The sequence below is a fragment of the Dipodomys merriami genome, unplaced genomic scaffold, assembly GCF_024711535.1.
Source record: "Dipodomys merriami isolate MVZ:Mamm:240054 unplaced genomic scaffold, mDipMer1.0.p SCAF_57, whole genome shotgun sequence".
Lineage (NCBI taxonomy): Eukaryota > Metazoa > Chordata > Mammalia > Rodentia > Heteromyidae > Dipodomys > Dipodomys merriami.
The window spans coordinates 2,181,084-2,206,806 of record NW_027206146.1 but is presented as its reverse complement, the minus strand read 5'-3'; the positions used below and the strand labels follow the sequence as shown (position 1 = coordinate 2,206,806).

The following is a 25,723-nucleotide window of genomic DNA, read 5'->3' as shown; positions in this document are numbered from 1 at the left end:
GTCCCTACTATCTCTGTCTTTTCTCATTTCCTTGGCTTGGGTATCCATTCATGCTGACTCAGGTTGCAGGTAGCAACATCACACACGTTTAGTAACCAGGAGAAAGTCTCAGTCAAAAGTAGGTATCAAATGGAGGCCCTAGGGCTGGGAATGTGGCTTAGTGGTAGAGTGCTTGCCTAGCATGCATGAAGTCCTGATTTCTTAGTACACATAAACAGAAAAAGCCAGAAGTGATGCTGTGGCTCAAGTGAAGAGTGCTATCCTTGAACACAGTGAAGCTCAGGGACAGGGCCCAGGCTCTGAGTTCAAACCCCAGGACCAGCAAAAACAAAACAAAACAAAACAACAACAACAAATGGTGCTAGTGCTGCCACTGAGCTGTTGTTAAGTTCCTTGCTGGACAACAGTTCTCCCAGTGAGTCCTCTGGGAAAATAAAAACTTTAGAGATGTTGTGCTTCTCAGGTGTTTCCAGCCCTTTGAGCTCTAGTGGGTCTTACAGGTTTCCTATGTCCACACCAATCAATCCTACTACAATGATAAGTGAGAACAACCTGCTAGTTCAACTCACTTGAAATCCAAGGTGATATGGCCTTGTATAGACTTGCTAGATCTGACAATTTCCTTTTGTTTTATGTTGCTCATTTTAAATATCAAAGCACTGCAAATATTTAATACGCAGGAATCAAATTCTACATGGAAATATAGCTTTATTTATTTACATTTTCTTAAGATCTTTTCCAAATACATAAACACTTTACCCTGGATGTAATTATAAGTGCATAGATTATTTGGTACCTGGCTTAAAAAACTTATAAATAGCTGGGTGCTGGTGGCTCAAGCCTATAATCTTAACTACTCAGGAGGCTGAGATTTAAGGATCACAGTTCGAAGCCAGCTGAGCAGAAAAGTCCCTGTGAGGCCTTATCTCCAATTAACCACTAAAGAACCAAAGTGGCACTGTGGCTCAAGTGATAGAACACTACCCATGAGCATAAAGAGGCTCAGGGATGGTGCCTAGGCTCTGAGTTCCAGTCCCACAACCAACAACAACAAACAAACAAAACCCCTATAAACATTTTCAGATTTCATTGTTACTTATAGTGACCAAAGGAAGAATTCAAGCTAATAAAACCGGGTGCTCGTGGCTCTGAGGATCATAGTTTGAAGCCAGTCTGGGCAGAAAAGTCCCTATGAGACTCATCTCCAATTAGCTACTTAAAAACCAGAAGTGACAAGCTGGGTGCCAGTGGCTCACGCCTGTAATCCTAGCTACTCAGGAGGCTGAGATCTGAGGATCACAGTTCAAAGCCAGCCCGAGCAGGAAAGTCCGTGAAACTCTTATCTCCAATAAACCACTAGAAAACCAGAAGTGGTGCTGTGGCTCAAGAGGTAGAGTTCTTACCTTGAGCTGAAGAGCTGAGCGATAGCGCCCAAGCTCAGAGTTGAAGCCCCACAACTGACAAAAACAAAACAAAACAAACACCCCTCCCCCCCCAAAAAAAAACAGAGTGGCACTGTGGCTCAAAGTAGTAGAGTGCTAGCCTTGAGCAAAAACAGCTCAGGACAGCATCCAAGCCCTGAGTTCAAGCCCCAGGACCACAAAACAAACAAACAAACAAAAAGCTAAAAAATTAGCAACTTCCAACTTATTAATTCATTGGCTTGTCTAAACTTCTCACCATGAGTAATGGTGTATACAGCAATCGGGAGACTGAGGCAGGAGGGCTAGCAATGCTTCCACAGGCTTGAGGGCTGTGAACTGGGCTACTTCTTCTTATACTTTTTCCCACTGTGTGTTTTCTGATGCCCAATAAGATGTGAGCTCTGGGTGAAGGCCTTTCCGCATTTACTGCACACGTAGGGGCGCTCCCCAGTGTGAGTCCTCTGGTGCCGGATGAGGTGCGAGCTCTGCCGGAATGCTTTCCCACAGTCCTGACATGGGTAGGGCTTGGCTCCAGTGTGAGTCCTCAGGTGCTGGGAGATGGCCGAGCGGTCATTGAACGTCCGCCCACACTCCTGACACTCAAATGGTCTCTCCCCACTGTGAACTCTCTGATGCTGTGTGAGGGAAGAGCTCTGCACAAACCCTTTCCCACAGTCCTGACACACATAGGGCCTTTCTCCTGTGTGGATCTTTTTATGGACAGAAAAGTATCTTGGGTTTCGGAACATTTTCCCACATTCACTGCATCGGCAAATTTGGCTCCCTTTGTGAATTCTTATAAAAGTAATCTGCTGAGCTCGATGGCATATCGTTTTCCTAAAACCACTGCTCTCCTTGGCTTTTCTTCCTGTCGAGCCCTTTTGTTGAATTCTTGCACGGGAACCACTTGCTACACAACTGTTGCTCTTCTTGGTTCTCCCCACTTCACAGTCCTTCTTGTGGGTTTTTACACGTGGACTACTTCCCATGTTTTTAGCCTGCAGGCTACGTTTGCGTAAGCCCTTTGTGGAAGGAATGTTTAGGACTGAACCCTGACTGGTGTGGAGGCCAGTGCTTGGCTGGGATTCTGGGCTTTCAGTGAGCTGCTTTTCAGAGAGGCCTTGTTCCCGGGTGAACTCCACTTGTTTCAACACTGTGTTGGGGACAACTTGGACCTTGTCTTGTACATCGTCTTCTGAGGAAGAACGGTGGGTGTTGTCCCTTGAAAACTTTTTCATTTTTAGATCACGAACTGCTTCTTCCACAGGAAAGGGAGAATCTGAAGTTAACTCTTTGCTTCCCAATGCAGTCTCCCACCCTGAAACAAACCAAAAAGATGTAGACTGTACAATTTAACGCAGAATTAAGTACTCAAGAGATAAGGACTTCTTTTTTCCAAACAGTCATGGAATCTGGGGAGTGCATGTACAAAGGCATGAGGATGCAAAGAAAGAACAACCAATCTAGTGACCGAGATGAGCAATAAAACAATCCACTTAGTCACCAGAGAACATTCTCAGAACTAGCTCTTCAGGCTTCTGTTCTCATTCCTTGTTTCCCTAAGGAGAATTGGACCAAGCCTGTCTCTGTTCATCTAAAGTTCCTATAGGTTCCAGCTTAGATAAGTTCCAGTTAACGGTCCTGAACAGAGCAAAGGAAGGTATGGCCAGGCCAACCACTGCGTTGGGAGAAGATGAGGGCCTTGGCTTGGAACCCCACAGCATTCCCCCAGCAGCAGGTCCTTACCTACAGAGACCAGGTTCCCCAAGGTCTCCAGCATCACGTCACGGTACTCAGTCCTCTGCACAGGGCCCAGCAGTCCCCATTCCTCCTGGCTGAAGTCCACGGCCACATCCTGGAAGGTCACTGGCTCCTGTGATGTTACATATATGTCAGAGATTTGCCAGTGGAGACAGAGCAAGACTTCTAGCATGCTCCAGTAGTTTGCTGTGCCAGGTGCCACGCCTACTCCAGTGGAGTCTGCTTAGCATGGGAAACCAGCTTTCAAACCTGAGAATGGGGCTTCAAAAACCTATCTCCGAGTATTGGGACTTCACCGAAGTCTACCTCGGAGAATAGGGCTTCTAAAAGGCCTACTCCTGGAAAGGCTGGCAAACCCCTGGGAAAGATGTGTTTCTGTCTTTCTTTTCCTCATAAGAGTGCCTATTAATCTTTTACTGTTTCTACTGCTCTTTGTACTTACTCATTGTCAACGTTCCCTTATTCAAAGCTCTTTCTTAAAAGTGTTGACGACTCCAATATCTGATGAGTGTCTTAAAAATATGACTAACTCACCAGAGTTAAGTGCTACCCTGAAATCCCTCTTATGAAGGCTAGTAGACAAGTTATAAGTAAATATAAAAGTATTGGGGGTTTCACAAAGTCACTTCAGCAGAAGGAATTGTTTGTAAAGGAGTTACAAGAAGCTGCAGGCTCGGCTAGAACAGAAAGAATGTATGGCAATTGCTGAGATAATTATTTAGGAGAAGGAATTTCCTGCTATTTATTAAGAGACTTGCTAGATCTAGGTCTCCTTGAGGTTTACTATTAAAGAAGAAACAGGAAAGATCTTATGGGAAAGTTAAGGCCTCTATAAAAGAAGGTAATGGTTAATTGGTGACAAACATCGAAACCCATTGTATTTCTTAGAGATAAGCCGGAAACAACTGCCTATCAGGTGACCACCCAAAAATGAAGCCATGCAGCAAGATTGTGTAACCTTTTGCCCTTTCTCATGAAGACTTCTGTTATAAAAGTTTGTTATCCTCTGCATTAAATCGCACTCAGCATCCACTCCTAATGTGTGTGAGTTGTCTGTTTGCCATCTCCCCATCCTATTCCAGGTTCCTCCCCTAGGTGTCCTCCGTCGTCCCGACAGAACCCGGTCCGCGGCAGCCAGGGACTTCTCTGCTTAGGGGGAGTGCTCAGAGACACTAACTTCAGGCCCATAAAAAATCCATTGGAAGCCGGGTGCCGGTGGCTCACGCCTGTAATCCTAGGTAGTCAGGAGGCTGAGATCTGAGAATCATGGTTCAAAGCCAGCCCAGGCAGGAAAGTCCATGAGACTTATCTCCAATAAGTCACCAGAAAACTGGAAGTGGCGCTGTGGCTCAAGTGGTAGAGTGCTCGCCGTGAGCTAAAGAGCGCAGGGACAGCGCCCAAGCCCAGAGTTCAAGCCCCACAACGGACCAAAAAAATAGATCCATTGGAGCTGGATGCTAGTGACTCACGCCTGCAATCCTAGCTACTCAGGAGGATGAGATCTGAGGATCATGGTTCAAAGCCAGCCTGAGCTGAAGAGCTGAAGGACAGTGCCCAGGCCCAGAGTTCAAGTCCCACGACTTGAGCAAAACACCACCACCACCACAACCAAAAAAACCCCAAATCCAAAGAGCCACTGGGTCTTTCTCACACCCCAGAGTCTAGAGGCTGAGCTGGGAGGCAGAGCTCCTGATTCACAGAGACTCAAGCATTATAGGCAAGCTGCCATACAATACCCACACTTGTATCCAACACCCCAGGAGAGCCTGCTCCTGGGAACAGCTTCCGGTTTTATGCTACAATCAAAGAAGAAGACTAAGCCTTTGCTTTGGTTGACAGGTCTGAGCTGGGGCAGAGCATTTTCCCAGGTTTACAGTGTTTACTAGAGTTTTGGGGGGACATACACCCTTCTCCTCAAGACTGTATAAAATGGAGCAGAGCCTGCCTCGGAGGAATGTGAGTAGAGTGACAAGCCCAGAGACCCTTACTATCACCTGGGAGCATAGGGATGCAGCCTTATCTGAAGACTAGCCTACACTATTCATCACTTGAAAGCCAGAAATTTCTTTCTTTTTTTAATCAATAAAATACTTTTTTTTTTTTTTTTTTTTTTTTGTCGGCCGTGGGGCTTGAACTCTGGGCCTAGGCGCTGTCCCTCAGCTCTTCAGCTCAAGGCGAGCGCTCTACCACTTGAGCTACAGCGCCACTTCCAGTTTTCTGGTGGTTTATTGGAGATAGGAGTCTCACGGTCTCTCCTGCCCGGGCTGGCTTTGAACCGCGATCCTCAGATCTCAGCCTCCTGAGTAGCTAGGATTACAGGCGTGAGCCACCAGCGCCCGGCAATCAATAAAATACTTTTAATGCCTACAATTTCTTGTATACATAAATGGCAAAACATTTACCTGTATTTCCTCTTCTTCCTTCTCTCTCTCTCTCTCTCTCTCTCTCTCTCTCTCTCTCTCTCTCTCTCTCTCTCTCTCGCATGAACTCTGCACCTGGGCACTGTCCTTCAGCTCTTCAGCTCAAGGTGAGTGCTCTACCACTTGCAAGGCAAGCACTCTACCACTAGGCCACCTTCCCAGCCCTAAAGCCAGTAATTTCTTGAGCCAGTAAAAACCATTTACAGGACAAACATCATTGACCAATGTCACATATACACCATCACTTTAATGGTTGGCAAGATAGGACGAATCCTGTTTCATTCACATGAAAACTTGTTCTGAGGGGCTGGGAAGGTGGCTCAGTGGTAGAGCACTTGCCTTGCATGCCTGAGGCCCTGGGTTCGATTCCTCAGCACCACATAAGCAAAAAGAAAAAAGCCGGAAGTGGCGCTGTGGCTCAAGTGGCAGAGCGCTAGCCTTTAGCTGAAGAGCTGAGGGACAGTGCCTAGGCCCAGAGTTCAGGCCCCACGACCGGACCCCCCGCCCCAAAAAAAATGCCTGAAGTGGCGCTGTGGCTCAAGTGGTAGAGCGCTAGCCTTGAGCTGAAGAGCTGAGGGACAGCGCCCAGGTCCAGAATTCAGGCCCCATGACAGGACCCCAAAAAAAAAAGAAAACTTGTTCTGAAACAAATCTCAGCCTTTAGTGTTTCACTCTTAATGCCCCAAGTAAGTGTTTTCTGAAGGATGGGGGCTCCGTTCTTCTACCTGAGACAGAGTGAGGGAAGAGGTCTCTCTTCTTCCAGTTGGGAGACAATGCAATCTTAACAGGCTGCCTGTGGTTGTTCTGCCTTTTTTTTTTTTTCTTCCCCCGCCAGTCCTGGGGCTTAAACTCAGGGCCTAAGCACTGTCCCTGAGCTTCTTTTTGCTCAAGGGTAGCACTCTACCACGTGAGCCACAGCGCAACTTCCAGCTTCTGTTTTATTTATTTATTTAATTTATTTTATTTGTTTTCTTGGTGGGTCGTGGGGCTTGAACTCTGGGCCTGGGCGCTGTCCCTCAGCTCTTCAGCTCAAGGCAAGTGCTCTACTGCTTGAGCTATAGCGCCACTTCCGGTTTTCTGGTGGTTTATTGGAGATAGGAGTCTCATGGTCTTTCCTGTCTGGCTTGGCTTTGAACTGTGATCCTCAGATCTCAGCCTCCTGAGTAGCTAGGATTACAGGCGTGAGCTACCAGTGCCCGGCTCCAGCTTCTATTTATGTGGCACTGAGGAACTGAACCCAGGGCTTCATGCATGCTAGGCAAGCACTCTACCACTAAGCCACATTCCCAGCACCTGCCTCTTATTTCTCTTCCAGTTCTCGGTCCCTGTGCTCTTGCTTTGTGGCTTGAATTCCAGGTATTGATGCCCTGTCTACGCCTTCAATAACACCATAGTGGAGGCAGGACAGCCTTTCATAGTTCAGAACCCAGCTCAGATTAAAGAGCTCAAAAGTCAGAATGGCCCAGCATGTACGATGCTTTTGCAAAGCTTTGCACAGAAAAACATCTTAGGGGCTGGGAGCCCATGGCTCATGACTGTAATCCTTGCTACTTGGGAGGCTGAGATCTGAGGATCACCATTCAGAGCCAGCCCAGTCAGGAGACTTTTTTTTCCCCCTTTGTTGGTTGTGGGGCTTGAACTCTGGGCCTGGGCGCTGTCCCTGAGCTCTTCAGGTCAAGGCAAGTGCTCTACTGCTTGGGTTACAATGCCACTTCTGGTTTTCTAGTGGTTTATTGGAGATAAGAGTCTCACAGACTTTCCTGCCTGGGCTGGCTCTGAACCGTGATCCTCAGATCTCAGCCTCCTGAGTAGGTAGAATTACAGGTGTCAGCCACCGGCACCCACCTTCCATGAGACTCTTATCTCCGATTAACCACCAGAAAACCAGAAGTGGTGCTGTGGCTCAAGTGGTAGAGTGCCTTGAGCTGAAAAGCTGTGAGACAGCGCCCAGGCCCAGAGTTCAAGACCCACAACCGACAAAAAAAAAAAAAAAAAATCTTAGGCACAACATCTGCAGGAAATGCTATATACAGTATGTATATGTATATACAGTTTACACCTGCACATACTGTATACATACTGTATGTTGTCTATACCTGCAATACTCTATACATACTATATACATCTGTAGGGTAGGCTGTACCCAGAAGAACAAAGGGTGAGACTGCTTACCTCAGGCAGCACTTCCATTGGCAAGATGGCCACATCCTTCTTTTCTTCCTTCTGTGGGGCAGTGGTCTTAGGAGAGCAGGCAAGTAGTGCTGGAAGAGACACACAACAGGCAGGTGATGGGTTTTGCATACCTATGTCCTTGTCCTGCTGTCTGCTCTCCTCTCTTCTCCCAATGCCTCCCAATCCCTGTGCCTGGATGGGCCTGGTTGTGGTCACCCATGCATGAACCATACACACTTACTCAACTTACTTGGCTAACACTACTGCTTGAGCTACACCTCCAACCCTGCTTTTTTGCTGTTAAGTGGAGATAGAGTCTCATGGACTTTTCTGCTTGGGCAGGTTGTAACCGCAATCCACTGGCTCTTAGCCTGATGAGCTAGGACTACAGGTTTCAGCCACCGGTATCCAACTTGGAGGCACTATTTTGGGAGATTGTAGAAACTAGGAGGTGGGACCCATATATAGCAAGCTGGTCTATATAGAGGCAGGTCTTGGGACTATCTCATCTTTGACTTCTTTCTGGTTGTTCCATGTCTGGCTTTCTCGGAGTACTTTATTGGAGTCTCATGGACTTTCCTGCCTGGGCTACTTTGAACCGTAACCCTCAGATCTCAGCCACCTGAGCAGCTGGGATGACAGACCTGAGCTGCTGGCACCCAGTTCAATTTCCCTGTCTCATGTCACTGCCATGATGTTCTGCCGAAGTGCATGGGGCAAGAGACTATGAACAGAACTCTGAAACTGTCGGCAGAAACAGATTCTTCTTTCAAGTTTCTCTACAAGATATTCTGTCACAGCTTGAGCAAAATATCTACACCTACTCTTCGAAACTCAACAGTTTACCTCTAGATTACTTCTGCTTCCTCAAGCATCAATCAGTCAGTCACTTGTTTGTTCTAGAAATATCCTCTGGATACCATGAGTATGGTATGGTAGTGAGCAATGACAAAGCATTCATGCTCTCAAGTTCAGCCTGATAAAGAATGCAACACTCAGAAATAACCAAAACAAGCCCGGCGCTGGTGGCTCAGGCCTGTAATCCTATCTACTCAGGAGGCTGAGATCTGAGGATCACAGTTCAAAGCCAGCCCAGGTAGAAAGTCTGTGAAACTCTTATCTCCAATAAACCACCAGAAAACCGGAAGTGGTGCTGTTGCTCAAGTGGTAGAGCACTCTCCTTGAGTTGCAGAGGTGAGGGACAGCGCTCAGGCCCAGAGTTTAAGCCCCACAACCGACAAAAAAAAAAAAAAAAAAAAAGAAATAACCCAAACAAATGCATGGTCACTGCTGGCAAGCTGCAGCTTTCCGAGGGCAGCAGCCCAAGTAGGCAGATTACATACTCCTGTCCACCATCCACCACCAGCCCAGGGGTCTCTAAAGTTCATGTCGGACTGGGCCACTTATTCCCAGAACTCAGGAGACTGATTCTCACTGTTCAGGATAATATTTCCTCATCCTTCAGGTAAACATTCAAATTTTGACAGGAAGTGCAGGTGTGGTGGCACACGTCTGTAGATCTGTCTCTCTGTAGTTCAAGCTATGCAGGAGACTGAGGCATGAGGAATGCTTGCACACAGGAACTTGGGGGCAGTGTGGACAATGTAATAAACTTACTCATTAAAAAAAAAAAATCGGGGCTAGGAAGGTAGCTCAGCGGTGGAGTGCATGCCTTGCAAGCATGAGGCCCTGGGTTCGATTCCTCAGCACCACATAAACAGAAAAAGCCGGAAGTGGTGCTGTGGCTCCAGTGGTAGAGCACTAGCCTTGAGCTGAAGAGCAGAGGAACAGCGCCCAGACCCAGACTTCAGGCCCCATGACTGGCAAAAAAAAAAAAAAAAAAAAAAAAAAAAAAAAAAAATCAAGGCACAGGTTGCTATCTGTGATACTAGTGACCCCTGGTGGCAGAGATCTGAGACTGCAGTTCAAAGGCAGCCCTGGCAGAAAAATCCACAAGATTCTTTTTTTGTTGTTGTTGGTCATGGGGCTTGAACTTCGAACTTGGGCGCTGTCCCTCAGCTCTTCAGCTCAAGGCTAGCACTCTACTACTTGAGCCACAGCGCCACTTCTGGCTTTTTTCTTTTTTTGCTTATGTGGGGCTGAGGAATCGAACCCAGGACCTCATGCATGCAAGGCAAGTGCTCTACCGCTGAGCCACCCTCTCAGCCCCAAACTTGAGCTTTTTTTTTTTTTTTTTTTTTTTGGTCGGTCGTGGGTCTTGAACTCTGAGCCTGGTCGCTGTCCCTCAGCTCTTCAGCTCAAGGCTAGTGCTCTACCACTTAAGCCATAGCACCACTTCCTTCCGCAAGATTCTTATCTTCAATTAATGATGAAAAAAGCCAAAGTGGAGCTGTGGCTCAAGTCCTTGAACACAAAAGCTCTGGGGCAGTGCCTAAGCCTTGAGTTCAAGCCCTCAGAATGGCTAAATAAAAGATCCTTGTAAGGAACCTCACGTATAGGCCTCATACCCTGTTCACACCTATCCAGACTCATTACCCAGTTTCTCCTCAGTTTCTGCATGCTATACTTTGGTCATTTCCACATTGGACCCTCAGAGGCAGTGCTTCCTTTGCTAGGTACACCCTATCCTGCCTCTTTACCCAGACAAATTCCAGTACCTATCAGCTGTCAGCTACATAAACAGCCTTCAGTGGCTCCACCAGTGAGTCCACCTTTGGTCTCCATTTGCAGTATAACATGTATGTGCATGCATTTGCCACATCCCATCTTCCCCCAGGACCACAGGCTCAGCAAGCCTTACTCTAAGTCCCACCTTAGCTACCACATCTTGTGCAGGCCCTACATACCAAGAGCTAGAGGGCAAATCTGACAGGGATCCCAAGAGGATGAAAAGAAAGGACTGTATCTGCAAGTTTCCATAAAAGGCTTTAGAAAGTTCCTTCAAGAGCTCTAGGTCAAGCCAGGCACCGGTGGCTCATGCCTATAAATCCTAGCTACTCAAGAGGCTGAGATCTGAGGATCCTGGTTCAAAGCCAGCCCGGGCAGGGCAGGAAAGTCCGTGAGACTCTTATCTCCATTAAACCTCTCAGAACCACAGAAGTGGCCCTGTGGCTCAAGTGGCAGAGCCCCAGCCTCAAGCCGCCCCCTCCCCCCTAGCTGTGCAACACCTTACCCTCTACCACACTCACCCTCTTCCTACTTGGGCACTGAGACTCCATCTGGGTTCTGAGAAGCCCCCCCACTCAACCCATGAGCTGTCCCTCCCCTCACCCTCTTCCTCCTTGGACACTGAGACCATACCTTCCACTAGGACCACTGCAGCTTCGCAGTCCTCTGGGTGCTGTGACTTAACCCACAAGTTTAGCTGTGCAGGCAGAACACCCAGGAACTGCTCCAGCACCAGCATCTCTATGATCTGCTCCTTGGAATGCAGCTCTGGCTGTAGCCATTGGTGACACAGATCACGAAGCTGAGCAATGGTCTCCTGAGGCCCAGTTGACTTCTCATATTGGTAGTGTCGGAATTTCTGGCGAACGGCTTCAGTGTCAGATGGATGTCTGTCCAGCTGTTGGACTGGACTCTGGCTTCCATTTTCAGTGTAGAGGGCATGAATCTGAGCATTCCGGGGACCAGCCACCGCTTGGTTCAGGGTAAGAACTTCAACTACTTTGATCTTCATCAGGGGATCCTCAGCAGGAAGACCCAACTGAGGTACTTGTGTAGCCCCAGAACATTCTGGTCAAAAATAGAAAAAAAGAGCAACAAGTACAGGAAAGATGTTCAGGATCATTATTTTCCAGGGAAATACAAATTAAAACCAGTGGAAACTTCATTTATTTATTTTTGGCCAGTCCTGGGGCTTGAACTCAGGGCCTGGGCTCTGTCCCTGAGCATCTTTTCCTCAAGGCTAGTACTCTACTACTTGAGCCACAGCACCACTTCTGGCCTTTTCTGTTTATGTGGTACTGAGTAATCAAATCCAGGGGTTCATACATGCTAGGCAAGCACTCTACCACTATGCTACATTTCCAGCCCTCTACATCTCTTAGCAACCTAACAGAAAAACTTTGTGAGGACAATGTACATTTTTCAAATAAATTATGAGGCAGAAGGCTCAAGAAATTACTTGTTGAAGTTATTAGTATTCTAATCATCTGTATAGGGCCAATGTGGGCAGCTTTATACCTTCCATGGGTTTGTTCCACTATTTGCTCATTCATGTACTCAGCATCATTACTGAGCCTCTATACTGTGGCATGAGTTGGAACAGGAAGCAAAGATACAGTAGGGGAGTGAAAGGGTTTCTCATGAGAACTGTCATGGACAGCCCCTCTGAAAGCTAATATAAAAATAAAATTTTATTTATTTATTTTTTATTTTTTTTTGGGTCCGGTCGTGGGGCTTAAACTCTGGGCCTGGGCGTTGTCCCTCAGCTCTTCAGCTCAAGGATAGCACTCTACCACTTGAGCCACAGTGCCACGTCCGGCTTTTTTCTTTGTGCTTATGTGGTACTGAGGAATCGAACCCAGGGCCTCAGGCATGCAAGGCAAGCGCTCTACCACTGAGCCACCTTCCCAGCCCCTTGAATACATTTTTACAAGCTTATAGATTACTACAATCATTAAATCACTTTTCCTTTTTCTATAGGATTTTGAAGGAAATCTCTCCTAACCTCAGAAAGCTTATTAGTTTGTTTTCCTTCCTACAGGTAAGGCATTCTAGGGTAAGGCTTTCTTATTCATAGTCTGAATGCCAGAAAGGGATCTTGGGATAAAATCAAAATATGCCTAGATCCTAGTGAGCAAATAAAGAGGTGACAAAAGACATAATGCCCTTCAATAAAAGATCAACAAATCCTGCAATCACTCACTAGTTTGAATTCTAGGCAAAATGTTTGATATTTATCCAAGATTGACAGCCCTGCAAAGTTCTCTACAGTATCATCCATCTCAAGAATTCTCATTAACATCCCTTACCCATTTGCATAACCTGGCTTTATCTTCAAAGTTTCTTCTCTGAAGATACATCCTTGACATTTGTTTCTTTATTTGCTCAGTAGTTTACTGAACTCTTAGGGATTTAGTCATTGTGTTAACAAACAGCAAAGCTGTCAGTTGCCGGTGGCTCATACCTGTTATCCTAGCTACTCAGGAGACTGAGATCTGAGTATTGCGGTCCGAAGCCAGCCAAGGCAGCAAAGTCTGTGAGACTCTTATCTCCCCAACAAACTACTCAGAAGTGGCACTGTGGCTCAAGTGGTAGAGTGCTAGCCTGAAGCAAAAATGAGTAGGGGACAGTGCCCAGGACCTGAGTTTAACCCCCAGGACCAGCAGAAACAAAACAAAATGAAACAAAACAAAATCCCGGCAAGGTACAAAACTAAGATCCCTGCTCTCATTCATATTGTTAAAACTTGTTCTAAGTATTCAGGGGGGACAATATAACAAACTAAAGAGGTTGAATCTTGCTTTATTACATCCATATATTTATAGAGTTTATATTCTAAATATCTGGTTGAAAAAGGGCAATTTTATTTTTATTATTGGTGGAACTTTTCCAATAATTTTTCTTCATATTTCAATAAGGTGGGAGTTCAAGTTGATCTGTCTTCAGATTTCATGGAAAGAATCATTGCCAATATGAGTCCTCTGATACACAGAATGAGGACTCCTACTGAAAGTTTTCCCCTTCCTATTCACAGGGGTCCTCCCCAGTAAGTTCCACAATATTTCAAGCTTTTGTTAATGTAATTTGCATTACTTCTGTGATGTTAGGTAAGAGCTGGATACCAAATCATTTCCAGAAATTGCATTCTCTGGTTTCAAAGCTCTCAGATATAACTATTTGGTGTAGGAATGTTTCCAAATTAAATAGTACTAGATTTTCTTGTATCTAATACAAAATTTCATTAAAAATTAACAACGAATTAGATCAAAAACATTTTCTGCTACAGTAATCTATTTGATGTGAGTTCTCAGATACTGAAAAATTTGTGGAAAAGACTTCTATCTAGGTCTTTAGAGATTAATATCCTAACATGATACTTACTTAGTTAAGGAAGTCTCAGCTGAGCTGCAATTGAGCTTTCACAATAACCACATTTTTTCTACTTTGTTCTTTGAACAATTATCTTTTTGGCACAAGGTTAACATTCTACTGCTTGAGCCACAACTCTACTTTCAGGTATTTTTTGGGGATTGATTGGAGATACAAGTCTCACAGTCTTTCCTACCCAGGCAAGCTTTGAAGTGCAATCCTCAGATTTCAGTCTCTTCGGTAGCACGAAGCACCATGCTCATGCTGAATTATGTCATGTGTAAACCAACTGCATTTTTCATACCCTACATTTTCCATGTATTTCCCTCTAAAACTACATAAAAGATAAGAGCTAGAGTAGCATTTGCTTCTTTCTAAAACAAAAACAATTCTCCCCAAACCTTCCTTATATATGTAGAAATACGGTTGACAAAAAGGCCTACCTTTTATTCAATCCCAGTTTTATTAAGGTAGTGCACCGAAAGACCGCTTTAGGAGATAGGCCTAAACTCACATTTCTTTTTTTTTTTTTTTGGTCCGGTCGTGGGGACTGAACTCTGGGCCTGGGCGCTGTCCCTCAGCTCTTCAGCTCAAGGCTAGCGCTCTACCACTTGAGCCACAGCGCCACTTCCAGCTTTTTTCTTTTTGCTTATGTGGTGCTGAGGAATCAAACCCAGGGCCTCAGGCATGCAAGGCAAGCGCTCTACCACTGAGCCACCTTCCCAGCCCCTAAACTCACATTTCTTTTTTTTTTTTTTGGTCGGTCATGGGGCTTGAACTCTGGGCCTGGGCGCTGTCCTTCAGCTCTTCAGCTCAAGGCGAGCGCTCTACCACTTGAGCTACAGCGCCACTTCCGGTTTTCTGGTGGTTTATTTGAGATAGGAGTCTCACGGTCTCTCCTGCCCGGGCTGGCTTTGAACCGCGATCCTCAGATCTCAGCCTCCTGAGTAGCTAGGATTACAGGCTTGAGCCACCAGCGCCCAGCTAAACTCACATTTCTAAGTAATATCTGGACCTGCTTCTGAGGTTCTAACAGATGCATACAAGTAGCTTTATAAGCCTTTTAGGATGTTTCTATGGACCCAAGACATTTATATTTCATTATCTGAATAAGTAATGACAAGTAACAATTAAGGTAAGTCAAGGAAAGGAAGTCAAACTAAAGAGTACTAAGGAATCATTGTATGACTGGTTTAAGTTTTTGTTTAAAATTATTTCCACATTAAAAAACAAAAACAAAAAACAAAGTCGGGCACCGGTGGCTCACACCTGTAATCCTAGCTACTCAGGAGGCTGAGATCTGAAGATCACAATTCAAAGCCAGCCCGGGCAGGAAACCTCGTGAGACTCTTATCCCCAATAAAACCACTAGAGGGAAGGTGGCTCAGTGGTAGAGCACTTGTCTTGCATGCTCAAGGTCCTGGGTTCGATTCCTCAACACCACATAAGAAAAAAAAAAAAGCCAGAAGTGGCGCTGTGGCTCAAGTGGTAGAGTACTAGCCTTGAGCTGAAGAGCTAAGGGACAGTGCCCAGGCCCAGAGTTCAGGCCCCACAACCGGACAAAAAAAAAAAAAAAAAAACCCACTAGAAAACTGGAAGTGGTGCTGTGGTTCAAGTGGTAGAGCACTCGCCTTGAGGAGAAGAGTGCATGGACAGAGCCCAAGCCCAGAGTAAGCCCCATAACCGACAAACAAACAAAGAAAAAAAAAACACCCAAATTTCCACTCTGTAAACAGTCTTCTTAGCAGAGCACAGGTGGCTCAGACCTGTAATCCTAACTACTTAGGAAGCTGAGATCTGAAGATTGCAGTTCAAAGTCAGCCTGGGCAGGAAAGTCCATGAGACTCTTATCTCCAATTAACTACCAGAAAACCGGAAGTGGCTCTATGGCTCAAGTAGATCACTAGCCTTTAGCTGAAGAGTTCAGGGACAACACCCAGGCCCAGAATTCAAGCCCACAACCAACGAAAACAAAAAATAAAATAAAAAATAATTAGGTTACTGACACACAGAAACGAGATTCATAGCTGGGTGCTGGTTGCTTATACCTGTAATCCTAGCTACTCAGGAGGGTGAGATGTGAGGATTGCAGTTCAAATCCAGCCTGGGCAGGGAAGTCTGGGAGACTTTTCTTTTCTTTTCTTGCCAATCCTGGGGCTTGAACTCAGGGTCTGGGCACTGTCCCTGAGCTTCTTTATCAATCAACCACTTGAGCCACAATGCCACTTCTGGCTTTTTCTGTTTATGTGGTACTGAGGAATTGAACCCAGAGTTTCATGAATGCTAGGTGAACACTATTTCACCAAGCCACATTCCCACCCCTCTGTGAGACTCTTATCTCTAATTAACCAACAAAAGCTGGAGGTGGTGCTGTGGCTCAAAGTGGTAAGAGTGCTAGCTTTGAGCTAAAGAGCTCAGGGACAACGTCCAGACCCTGAGTTCAAGCCCCACAAAAGACTAAAAAAAAAAAAAAAAAAATCATGGGGCCGGATGCCAGTGGCTCACACCTGCAATCCTAGCTACTCAGGAGGCTGAGATCTGAGGACTGTGGTTCAAAGCCAACCTGGGCAGGAAAGTTTGTGAAACTCTTATCTCCAATAAGCCACCAGAAAACTGGAAGTGGCAGTGTGGCTCAAGTGGTAGAGTGCTCGCCTTGAGCTGAAGAGCTGAGGGATAGCGCCCAAGCCCAGAGTTCAAGCCCCACCACCGACCAAAAAAAAAAAAAAAAAAAAAAAAAATCATGGGATTAGAGATATAGCTCTGTTTGGAATGCCCAGGTAGGCTACTCTATAGAACTCTTATCTTCCATTAACTACTAAGAAGCCAGAAGTAGAGCAGTGCGAGTGGTATAACATGACCCTTATGCAAACAAAAATTAGGCCCAGAGTTCAAGCCCCAGGACTCGCACCAAACCAAACCAACCAACCAAGCAAACAAAAAACCCATGACATGAAATAAGAGAAATACAGCACAGTGATCCTTAAAACCTAGAAACTTGCCCAGTTAAATCAGATCAGACATTCACTCTTTATATGCACAGCATTATGTTCCAGAATTTGTGATGCAACTAACATGATGTCTATCCAAAGGAAGTAAGCTATTAATGTAACTTCCTCCTATTTTTTTTTTTTGGGTCCAGTCATGGGGCCTGAACTCTGGGCCTGGGTGCTGTCCCTCAGTTCTTCAGCTCAAGGCTATCACTCTACCACTTGAGCCACAGCACCACTTCCGGCTTTATTTTTCTTCTGCTTATGTGGTGCTGAGGAATCGAACCCAGGGCCTCAGGCATGCAAGGCAAGCGCTCTATCACTGAGCCACCTTCTCAGCCCCAACTTCCTCCTATTGTATACTTGCAGGTAGCTTTGTATCAGAAACTGTAATGAAAACTGAACAGTTATAAATAAGAAACTTATGTGCATATTAGGTTCTGCTGGAACAACAGTGCAAGAATAAGACATAATCAATCAGATCAGATAACAGCAATAATGTAAGCCCAATCAAGTATAATTTACATTCTTAGGATTTTTTCTCAACTAATGGATGGTAAGTCCGCTGAAGCTTGGGATGAGTAAGAACATTTCAGAATTTTATAATTACAAAGGATACTAACGTTTATCTAAAGCTGTAAGTACAATAATGTGTTTCTTAGAGAGGATAAAACATAAAGTACAAAGGAGAATCTAGAAAGAGTTCTGCACAATATAGGGTATGACCATAGTTTACTCCACACAGAGATGGTGCTTCCAATGAGCAGAGGAAGAAGTAGTCAAAATATGGTATGGAAATTGTGCTGTACCATATACAAGAGCAAACGCTAAACAAATAGAGCTTAATGAAGAAATATAAAAATGCTCAAATATGTGAAAGCATTAGGACAATGTTTCTACACAATTATAAACCTGTAACAAAATTAAAAAGAGGAGATGGGGAGCTACAGCTCCGTGATTCCATACTGTATACCATGTATAACCCTAAGCATCAACAACAAATAAATGAATAAAAACAACCTTAAAAATTATTTATTTTTTTTTTGGGGGGGGGTCCAGTCGTGGGGCCTGATCTCTGGGCCTGGGCACTGTCCCTCAGTTCTTCAGCTCAAGGCTAGCACTCTACCACTTGAGCCACAGCGCCACTTCCAGCTTTTTTCTTTTTGCTTATGCGGTGCTGAGGAGTCTAATTCAGGACCTCAGACATGCAAGGCAAGCGCTCTACCACTAAGCCACCTTCCAAGCCCCACACCTTAAAAATTAAAAAAAAAGAAAATTCCTCAAACTATAAAACTGTATTGTAAAAAAAGGTAGTCTGGAGGACTGTGGTTCACATTTGTAATCCTATTCAGGAGACTGAGATCTGCATCTCCAAGTAACCAACAAGAAGCTGTATGTGGAACTGTGACTCAAGTGGTAGAGCACTAGCCTTGAGTAAAAAAATGCTCAGGGACAGTGCCCTGGCCCTGAGTTCAGGCCCCATGACCAACAAAATGAACAAACAATAACAATAAAAAAAACAACCAGAAATACTACAAATATCTAGAGTCTAGAGGTATAATCAAGTGGTAGAATACTTTACCATCCAGTATGAGGATTGGGTTCAATCTTCTGTCACATAAAGACATGGTTTGATTTGTTAGTCATGAGAAAAATCTGAACTAAGTAACATCCTTTTCTGGTAAGAAAAATCCCATCAATCTCCAAATCTTAAAAAGGCCATTATAGAGCTGAGATGTGGCTCAGTAGCAAAGCACTTGCCTAGCAAATACAACATTCTGGGATTGATCCCCTAGTACTAAAAAAAAAAAAAAAAAAAAAAAAAAAAAGACAAAAACAAAAACAAAAACTAGGTGGTTTTTTTTTTTTTAAAGCCGGGTGCTGGTGGTTCATGTCTGTAATCCTAGCTACTTAAGAGGCTGAGATCTGAGGATCTCAGTTCAAAGCCAGCCCAGGCAGGAAAGTCTATGAGACTCGTATCTCCAATTACTCACCAAAAAAGCCTGAAGTAGAACTGTGGTTCAAGTGGTAAAACCCTAGCCTTGAACATAAAGAGCCCCGAGAACTCTTTGCTGTTATCATAATTAGCTTACATTTTCTTTGATCCTGTGTTTCTATTTCTACAAATTCAATCTATAGAAAAACTAACCTGAATGTACAGAAAAATGTATACAAAGAATGCATTTGTATTTCTTGCTTTGTACTATCTTGAATATTCATCAAGATAGGAAAAGCCAAATGTGGACAACACCAAAATATGAATAGGAATTGTATAAACTTGTTTCTATTGAGTATATCATTAAAATGTGAGTATGCCAGGTGGCTCATGCTGATAATCTTCCTCAGGGGGTTGAGACCTGGAGAATCATGATCCAAAAATAGAACAGGAAAAGTTCCCAGACTCCATTTCCAATTAACCAGTAAAATATGGGACTAGAGACATGACTCAAGTGGTAAAACACCAGAAAACAAGTCAGAGTACAGGTCCTGACTTTAAGCCCCAGAACCAACATGAACACACAGATTGAATACATATTTATACAGACAGACAGACAGATAGACAGAGACACACACATAAATCTATAGTAAAAAGTCTAGCTGGAGACAGCAGTTACAAGTGATCACACAAGGAGAATGAAGTAGACAATGAGTAGAATGAGTAAGGGAATCTTTTGTTGTTGTTTTTTGTCCTGGGGCCTGAACTCTGGGGCTGGGCGCTGTCCCTCAGCACTTCAGCTCAAGGCTAGCACTCTACCACTTGAGCAACAGCACCACTTGCAGCTTTTTCTGCTTACATGGTGCTGAGGAATCAAACCCAGGGCCTCATGCATGCAAGGCAAGCACTCTACCACTGAGCCACCTTCCCAGCCCTGGGCTTTTATTTTATTTTTTGCCAGTTCTGGGGCTTGAACTCAGGGCCTGGGCACTGTCTGAGCTTCTTTTGCTCAAGGTTAGCATTCTTACCACTTGAGCCACAGTGCCACTTCTGATTTTTTCTGTGTATGCAGTACTGAGGAATGGAACCCAGGGCTTCATGCATGGTAGGCAAGCACTCTATCGATAAGCTGCATTCCCATCCTGGATTCACTTTCAACCAAACTAAGGCCAGGGGAAAACTTGAAGCTTATTCATACCAAAGCATTAGACTTGGGTTCTGTTACATTTGACCTCTTTTCTAAGATACCAGTCTTTGATTAGCTAGTTGGCTCATTCCCTGTGGGAACTCCCATAGGCCTGGTTCTCACCTGGAAAGGTGTCTTGAAGAATCTCTCTTTCCACTGTCCAGCAGTCTTCTGCTTTCTCTAACTGTATTATCACATCTGGCTTGGAAAGATGGAGTTCTGCTCAAGGGAAAAGAGACAGGGCTTGGGGAGTCTGTGCTTGAACAAAATGCTACCCTCCTGCAATACACTCTATTCCTACCATTTCTCTGCTGGAACTTAACATGACTTGGGGCCCAAGGCAGTGATATCCACCAAACACATCCCTTTTGTCCTATTTGTTGAGTTCCTTTGCCAGCTGAGGAGCTTGAGGGAGGTGAGGCCAGTTCTGTCCAGCAAGATACAGGGAAAGATCTTAATTAGGAAACTTATTGGGAAAACGTTGGCTTTCTTGGCACATGCGACCCTTGTGAATGGCTATGGATGTTACCTCGTTTGTTTCTGCCTTGAACCCAGGCATGAAGTTTGGAGCCACAGCCATAGAACAACTAGCCAAAAGATGAAAGGTACAAAAAGAACCATAGAAATGGACAGAATCTGGACCTTTGATGAAACTGGTAAACTGCTGGACACTGATAACACATCCTCTGCAATTGTTACATAGTATTCACTACTGCAGGTACAATCAATCCTGATGCACCTCCCCCAATTCCCCCAGTACTTAAGAGACACTGAGTTAGGGATTGGGTGAAACTTGAGTCATACCAAGAAGCTGCCTTTTTTCCTATGCATACAAAGAAGAGTACTCCCAAGCTCTTAATACTTCCAATCTAATCCCAGCAGCCCGCACCTAAGCAGACACACTTCAGAGGCACCACAAATAATAATACAAAGCACAGACTTTTTTTCTTTTTTGAGATAGGATCTTATAATGTAGCCCAAGTTGGCCTGAAACTTCTGCCTCCAGCTTCTCGGTGCTGAGATTATAGGCAGGCACCACCACGCCCAGCCAAAGCATTTGACATTTAGAGTGGCCTTACCCACTGAGACCAGGTTTCTGTAGTTTTCCAGCATCACTTCCCTGTATAAGGACTTCTGTGGGATGTCCAGCAGTCTCTTCTCTTCCAGGTTAAAAGTCAGTGCTATATCTTCAAAGGTCACTGGTTCCTAAAACCCACAGGATCCTGTTCAGCAAGGGCAGATCCTCCTCCATGGTAACAGGAAGAGAAAGGAGACTGGCCAAGATGACCTGAAAGGATTCTACCTGTCTCACTTTGTGTTATTTGTTTGAAATCCTGAATAAATCCATGCCTGGACCTATTAGGACACAGCGAGGGCAAGTGAGACATCTCCTCTACCAAATATTGTTTATTTGTAGCCAGGCACCTCTGAGAACATCTTTGATCCTTGCTACTCAGGAGGCTGAGACGTGAGGATCGAGTTTGAAGCCAGCCCAGGCTAATCTCCAATTAACCAGGTCTGGTGATTACTACTCTGAGATTGGTATGAATGCCATTTTTGGGTGCCGGCTTCTGCCTGTCCCTGAGGTTTTTTGCTCAAGGCTAGCACTCTACCACTTGAAGCCACAGCTCCACTTCTGGCCTTTTGGTGGTTCATTGGAAACAAAAGTCTCACACTTTCCTTCCTGGCCTGGCTTTGAACACTGATCCTCAGATCTCAGCCTCCCAGGCAGCTAGAATTACAGGTATGAGCCATAAGCGCCTAGCTTCCTTTAGTGTAAACGGGTGGTTAAGAACTCTCAGAATCCTCCACCATTTGGCTTCTTTTCTAAACACTCACTAGGAAATCGAAGCAGTTTCCCCGTAACAGCCGACCCCCTCCCTGCAGAAGTGCTCCGAGAAACGGGGGCATTTCAGAGACTGTAGGGAAGTGGCGCTGTAGCTCAAGTGGTAGTGCTCTAGCCTTGAGCAAAAGGGCTCAGGGATGGCGCCCAGGCCCCGAGTTCAAACCCCGCAACCGACAAAAAATAAAATAAAAATTAGAGACCGTAGTTGTTCCCCCGCCCCCCATGTGCGTCCTCAGGGGCTGGGAGGTGATAGTCACTACTCACATTGGACCAGGATGGCGAGCGCCTGAAGGCCATACTCCCCTCTGCGTCTCCCTCGTGAGTGGGCAGAGTTCTGAGAAAACAAAAGTCGGAGGGGGCAGGAAGGCGCTTGAGGGGGACGCCGAGGTTCCCGGACTCCGCCCCGTCCATCCTCCGCCCCGAAGCTGGGGCACCGGTGAGTCCTCGCCCCACACTCCACGCCAAGAGGACCGGGTCCCCTCACCCGGCCGAGGCCGCCCCGACCCGGGAGGCGGGCTGCCGTCCACCCGGCTCCACCCTGGCTGCGAGCAGCGGCCCTTGGGATCCCGGTCCAGGACCACAGACAGCTCTCCTCCAACTCCGCAGCGGACAGATAGGTAAGGGCGACTCCCGCCACCGAGCTGACGGGACAGAAGCAGAGGATATGCCCAGCCCGAGGCGGAAGCCACTTTTTAAAAGCAGCACTCACCAAGCGCGCGCCCCGCAATGGCGCCAAAGGGCCCCGCGGTGAGGTGCGTCAGAGCCCCGGTCCGGACTACAACTCCCAGAGGCCCCCGCGGCGGCCGCACCTAGGCGGCGACTATCGGTTTTGCGGAAAGGACGCTTGTCGGGGCCCCACAGAACACTGGAGGTCTCTGGCAGAGGACACTACACTACGGGGGTCCCAGCGTCTCCTGAACGGCGACCCAGGCTGGCCAGACTCGTAACACCCAACAAGGGTGGCCAAGAGGAGGCGGACCGGAAGTCGGAGTCGAGGGAGGCTAGGCCCGGAAGTGCCGAGTAGTTTCGCGGCTCGGCGGCTGGCGGGGCTGATCTCGTCCTCGCGAGAGGCCCGGAAGTGCGGGGCGGCCGGCTGGGTTGACTGCCGGACGCGGGGCCCACGCAGGTGGAGGAAGACCGGGTGTGTCAGTGCCCCGGGTCCTTTCTCGTTCGTTGGCCCTCTGCAGAGAGCCATGGCTGGGCGGCTCGGGGCCGACAGGTCTGCTCGCCTTCCTGAGGCTGGACGAGTGGGCGAGCCCAGTGGCCCCGTGAGCAGAACCCGAAGTCCGCCTTCGGGGAGGTGGGGCGGGCCGGAAGTGCGCCTGGCGGGTCCACGCACAGTCCTCGCTTCTTGTGGGGAGCAGAGGGAAGGCCCCCGGAAAGCCAGAGCTAGTCCTGGAGAGCTCCGGCCTGTGTGTCCCCTGACGGCCCGCAGGGCAGAGGCCTAGGCAGCATGCTAAACAATAGCTCGCTTAGACTTGGAAGTCTCACTCCGTGTATTCCGACGCTTCACCTGCAACTCGCACCAGTACCGAACTCCTAGGCCTAATTCTAGTAAGCGTGTCGTCCACCCAGGGGAGCTCACGTGGCGGTCACCTGGCTTTGAGGTCCGGAGCATCTGCCGAGGGCGTCCTCGGTGTTGCTTCGAGTCGCTGGAAGGAGAGGCGGCCGCCTTGCTGGCTGGATGCCAAGGCGGGTTGGTGGACGTGGAGTCATCGTGGCCACGGGGTCTCTGCTGGCCTGCATTTCTATATGCTTTAGGCTGGGCCTTTCATTTCTGGCCATATCCGATGATCAGGGCTGCCTTAGTGGCAGCTTCGCTTCTGTCTGGTAATCGACAAGGGTGGTGCTGGCTTGCCTCTGGCTGGGTCTGATTATCTGGTGGGCTGGATGCCTTGGTGATGGTCTGTAGGCTCCCTGGGTGCACCCTTATCTGTATTCCATAGCTCTAACTCTTACATTTTACAGCTTAATACTTCATACTATTTCACAGCACACATATGCTCAATGCATTCCTATTCAATAACCTACCATATGGGTATTTAATAGCGCACTATGCCCATGGTATAACCTCTGCTTTCACTATATATGATGTTGGTATGTGTGGAGGGGAAGAAAAAAACCGTTAAAACAGGGATACAGGAGGACCCATTGCAACAATGAGATGTACAAGTCCTTATGTGGAAAAACGAACTTTACAACTTTGGTGGGGGGGGTTGGGGGGGAGGATGGGAAGGGGAAACAAAGGAGGCTACAATGCTTGATAAGAAATGTACTCATTATCTTGCCCATGTAATTGTAACCCCTCTGTACAGTATTTTCACAATAGAAAAATACGTTTATAAAAAAATAGCACACTATATCAGTATTTAATAACAGTGTCAATATTCAATAACAAACTAGGACAGTATTCCATCATACTCACTACATCTAGACACAGGGTCTTTCCCCCAGGGCTTTGAACAATTTGCTCCAGAGAAGTGGCCTGCCCATATCCAGGAAGGACAAACACTGGCCAGAACCTGGTGTGTTTGTGCTCAGCTTTTTTGACAGTCCCAGGACAAAATACTGTGTTCGGGGATTATTTTGTCTCCCTTGGGTCGCAGGCCCTGGTATGGTCTTGTTCCTCCATGGGTTCCAGGTACTTAAGAGATTATCTTCAGCTTCAGACCCACTGACCAGACCCTCAGAGCCTGGTATACTCTGCTCTCCTTTGGAGTTTCCAGGTAAACTCAGCATCGTTTTATCTCCCTGGGGTCTCTGGTTCATTGTTTGCTAAACTGGTTTCAGTGTTGATCTTTATGGAATGGTAGAAAGGATCTGTTCAGAATACCTATTGTTCATCTCAATTTTTGTTCCAGTTAGTATTAATTTTGCATATTAGTATTCAGAGCTTATGCAAATATCTTATTCTGAGAGTATATCCTTGATGTTTAAAATTTATTATAGATAGAATACTATTTCTCTTCCTTTTTCATATAAACTATGTAAAATAGAATACTATTTCTCTTCCTTTTTCATATAAACTATGTAAAATCCCAATCTTGTTTTTTTGTATGTGAGTAGAGAGCTAATTACATCAATTCAAACTTGAAGAGCTTCCCATCTCAAGCCATCCTGCAACCAATAAAAAACTTGGTATTGGGGCTGGGAAGGTGGCTCAGTGGTAGAGTGCTTGCCTTAGTTTGATTCCTCAGCACCACATAAACAGAAAAAGCCGGAAGTGGTGCTGTGGTTCAAGTGAAAGTGCTAGCCTTGAGGTGAAGAGCTGAGGGACAGCGCCCAGGCCCAGAGTTCTAGCCCCAGGACCGACCCACAAAAACAAAAACAGAGAACTTGGAGTTGTGGCATATATCTTTATTAACAACTATATGGGAAGTGTAAATACGATCCTTGGCCAGGCCAGCCCTAATATAAATGTGAGAACAAATTAAAAAAAGACAGGTGCTGGTGCCTCACGCCTGAAATCCTAAGTGCTGGGGAGGCTAAGATCTGACAGTTGCCTTTGAAGACAGCCAGGGCAGGAAAGTCTCTGAGACTCTTACCTCCAGTGAACCACTAGGAAACCAGAAGTGGTCAGAGCCGTGAAAGAGCTCAGGGATGGGGCTCACGACCCTAGTTCAAGCCCCACGGCCGACTAAGCAAAACAAAACAAATACAAGTGAGATCTGATTTATGGTGGCCACAGTAAACCAGTTTTCAGTGCATCTCAGAGTGGAGGATGTGGTGGAGCTGAGCAGCTCACATCGCAGCAACTGGAAAACAAAGAAGGCTGCCTCTGCGGGCTTTTCAGCAGAGCCTCTGACCTTGTCTGGAAACGTCTTCTCGGCAGCAACTGGAAAACAAAGAAGGCTGCCTCTGCGGGCTTTTCAGCAGAGCCTCTGACCTTGTCTGGAAACGTCTTCTCGGACACGCGCCGAAGCCTGCTGCTTCTAGTGCAGCCAAGTTTCAAGCTGAGACACTTTGCAGGACACTCGGATTCCAATGCACACTG

General features: G+C 46.3%; 1 protein-coding gene across 1 annotated transcript; it reads right to left on the bottom strand.

Moving 5' to 3' along the window:
• Positions 1 to 698: 698 nt before the first annotated feature.
• On the bottom strand, positions 699 to 22,708 carry Znf274 (zinc finger protein 274). Its single transcript, XM_070000727.1, has 8 exons — positions 22,439 to 22,708; positions 21,994 to 22,063; positions 20,963 to 21,089; positions 20,007 to 20,102; positions 11,039 to 11,473; positions 7,778 to 7,866; positions 3,171 to 3,297; positions 699 to 2,742 (listed from the first exon to the last, which is right to left on the bottom strand). Exons 2-8 carry the CDS (start codon positions 22,024 to 22,026, stop codon positions 1,766 to 1,768), a joined length of 1,884 nt encoding a protein of 627 aa, XP_069856828.1. The 5' UTR covers positions 22,027 to 22,063; positions 22,439 to 22,708; the 3' UTR covers positions 699 to 1,765.
• Between the last annotated feature and the right edge of the window lie 3,015 nt (positions 22,709 to 25,723).

Coding starts and splice junctions, on each gene's coding strand:
- Znf274 (XM_070000727.1), bottom strand. CDS start 22,026: ATGGCCTTCAGGCGCTCGCCATCCTGGTCCAAT. Junction 21,090..21,993: donor GCTCGCCATCCTGGTCCAAT/GTGAGTAGTGAC, acceptor TGTGGGTTTTAG/GAACCAGTGACCTTTGAAGA. Junction 2,743..3,170: donor GGGGAACCTGGTCTCTGTAG/GTAAGGACCTGC, acceptor GGTTTGTTTCAG/GGTGGGAGACTGCATTGGGA.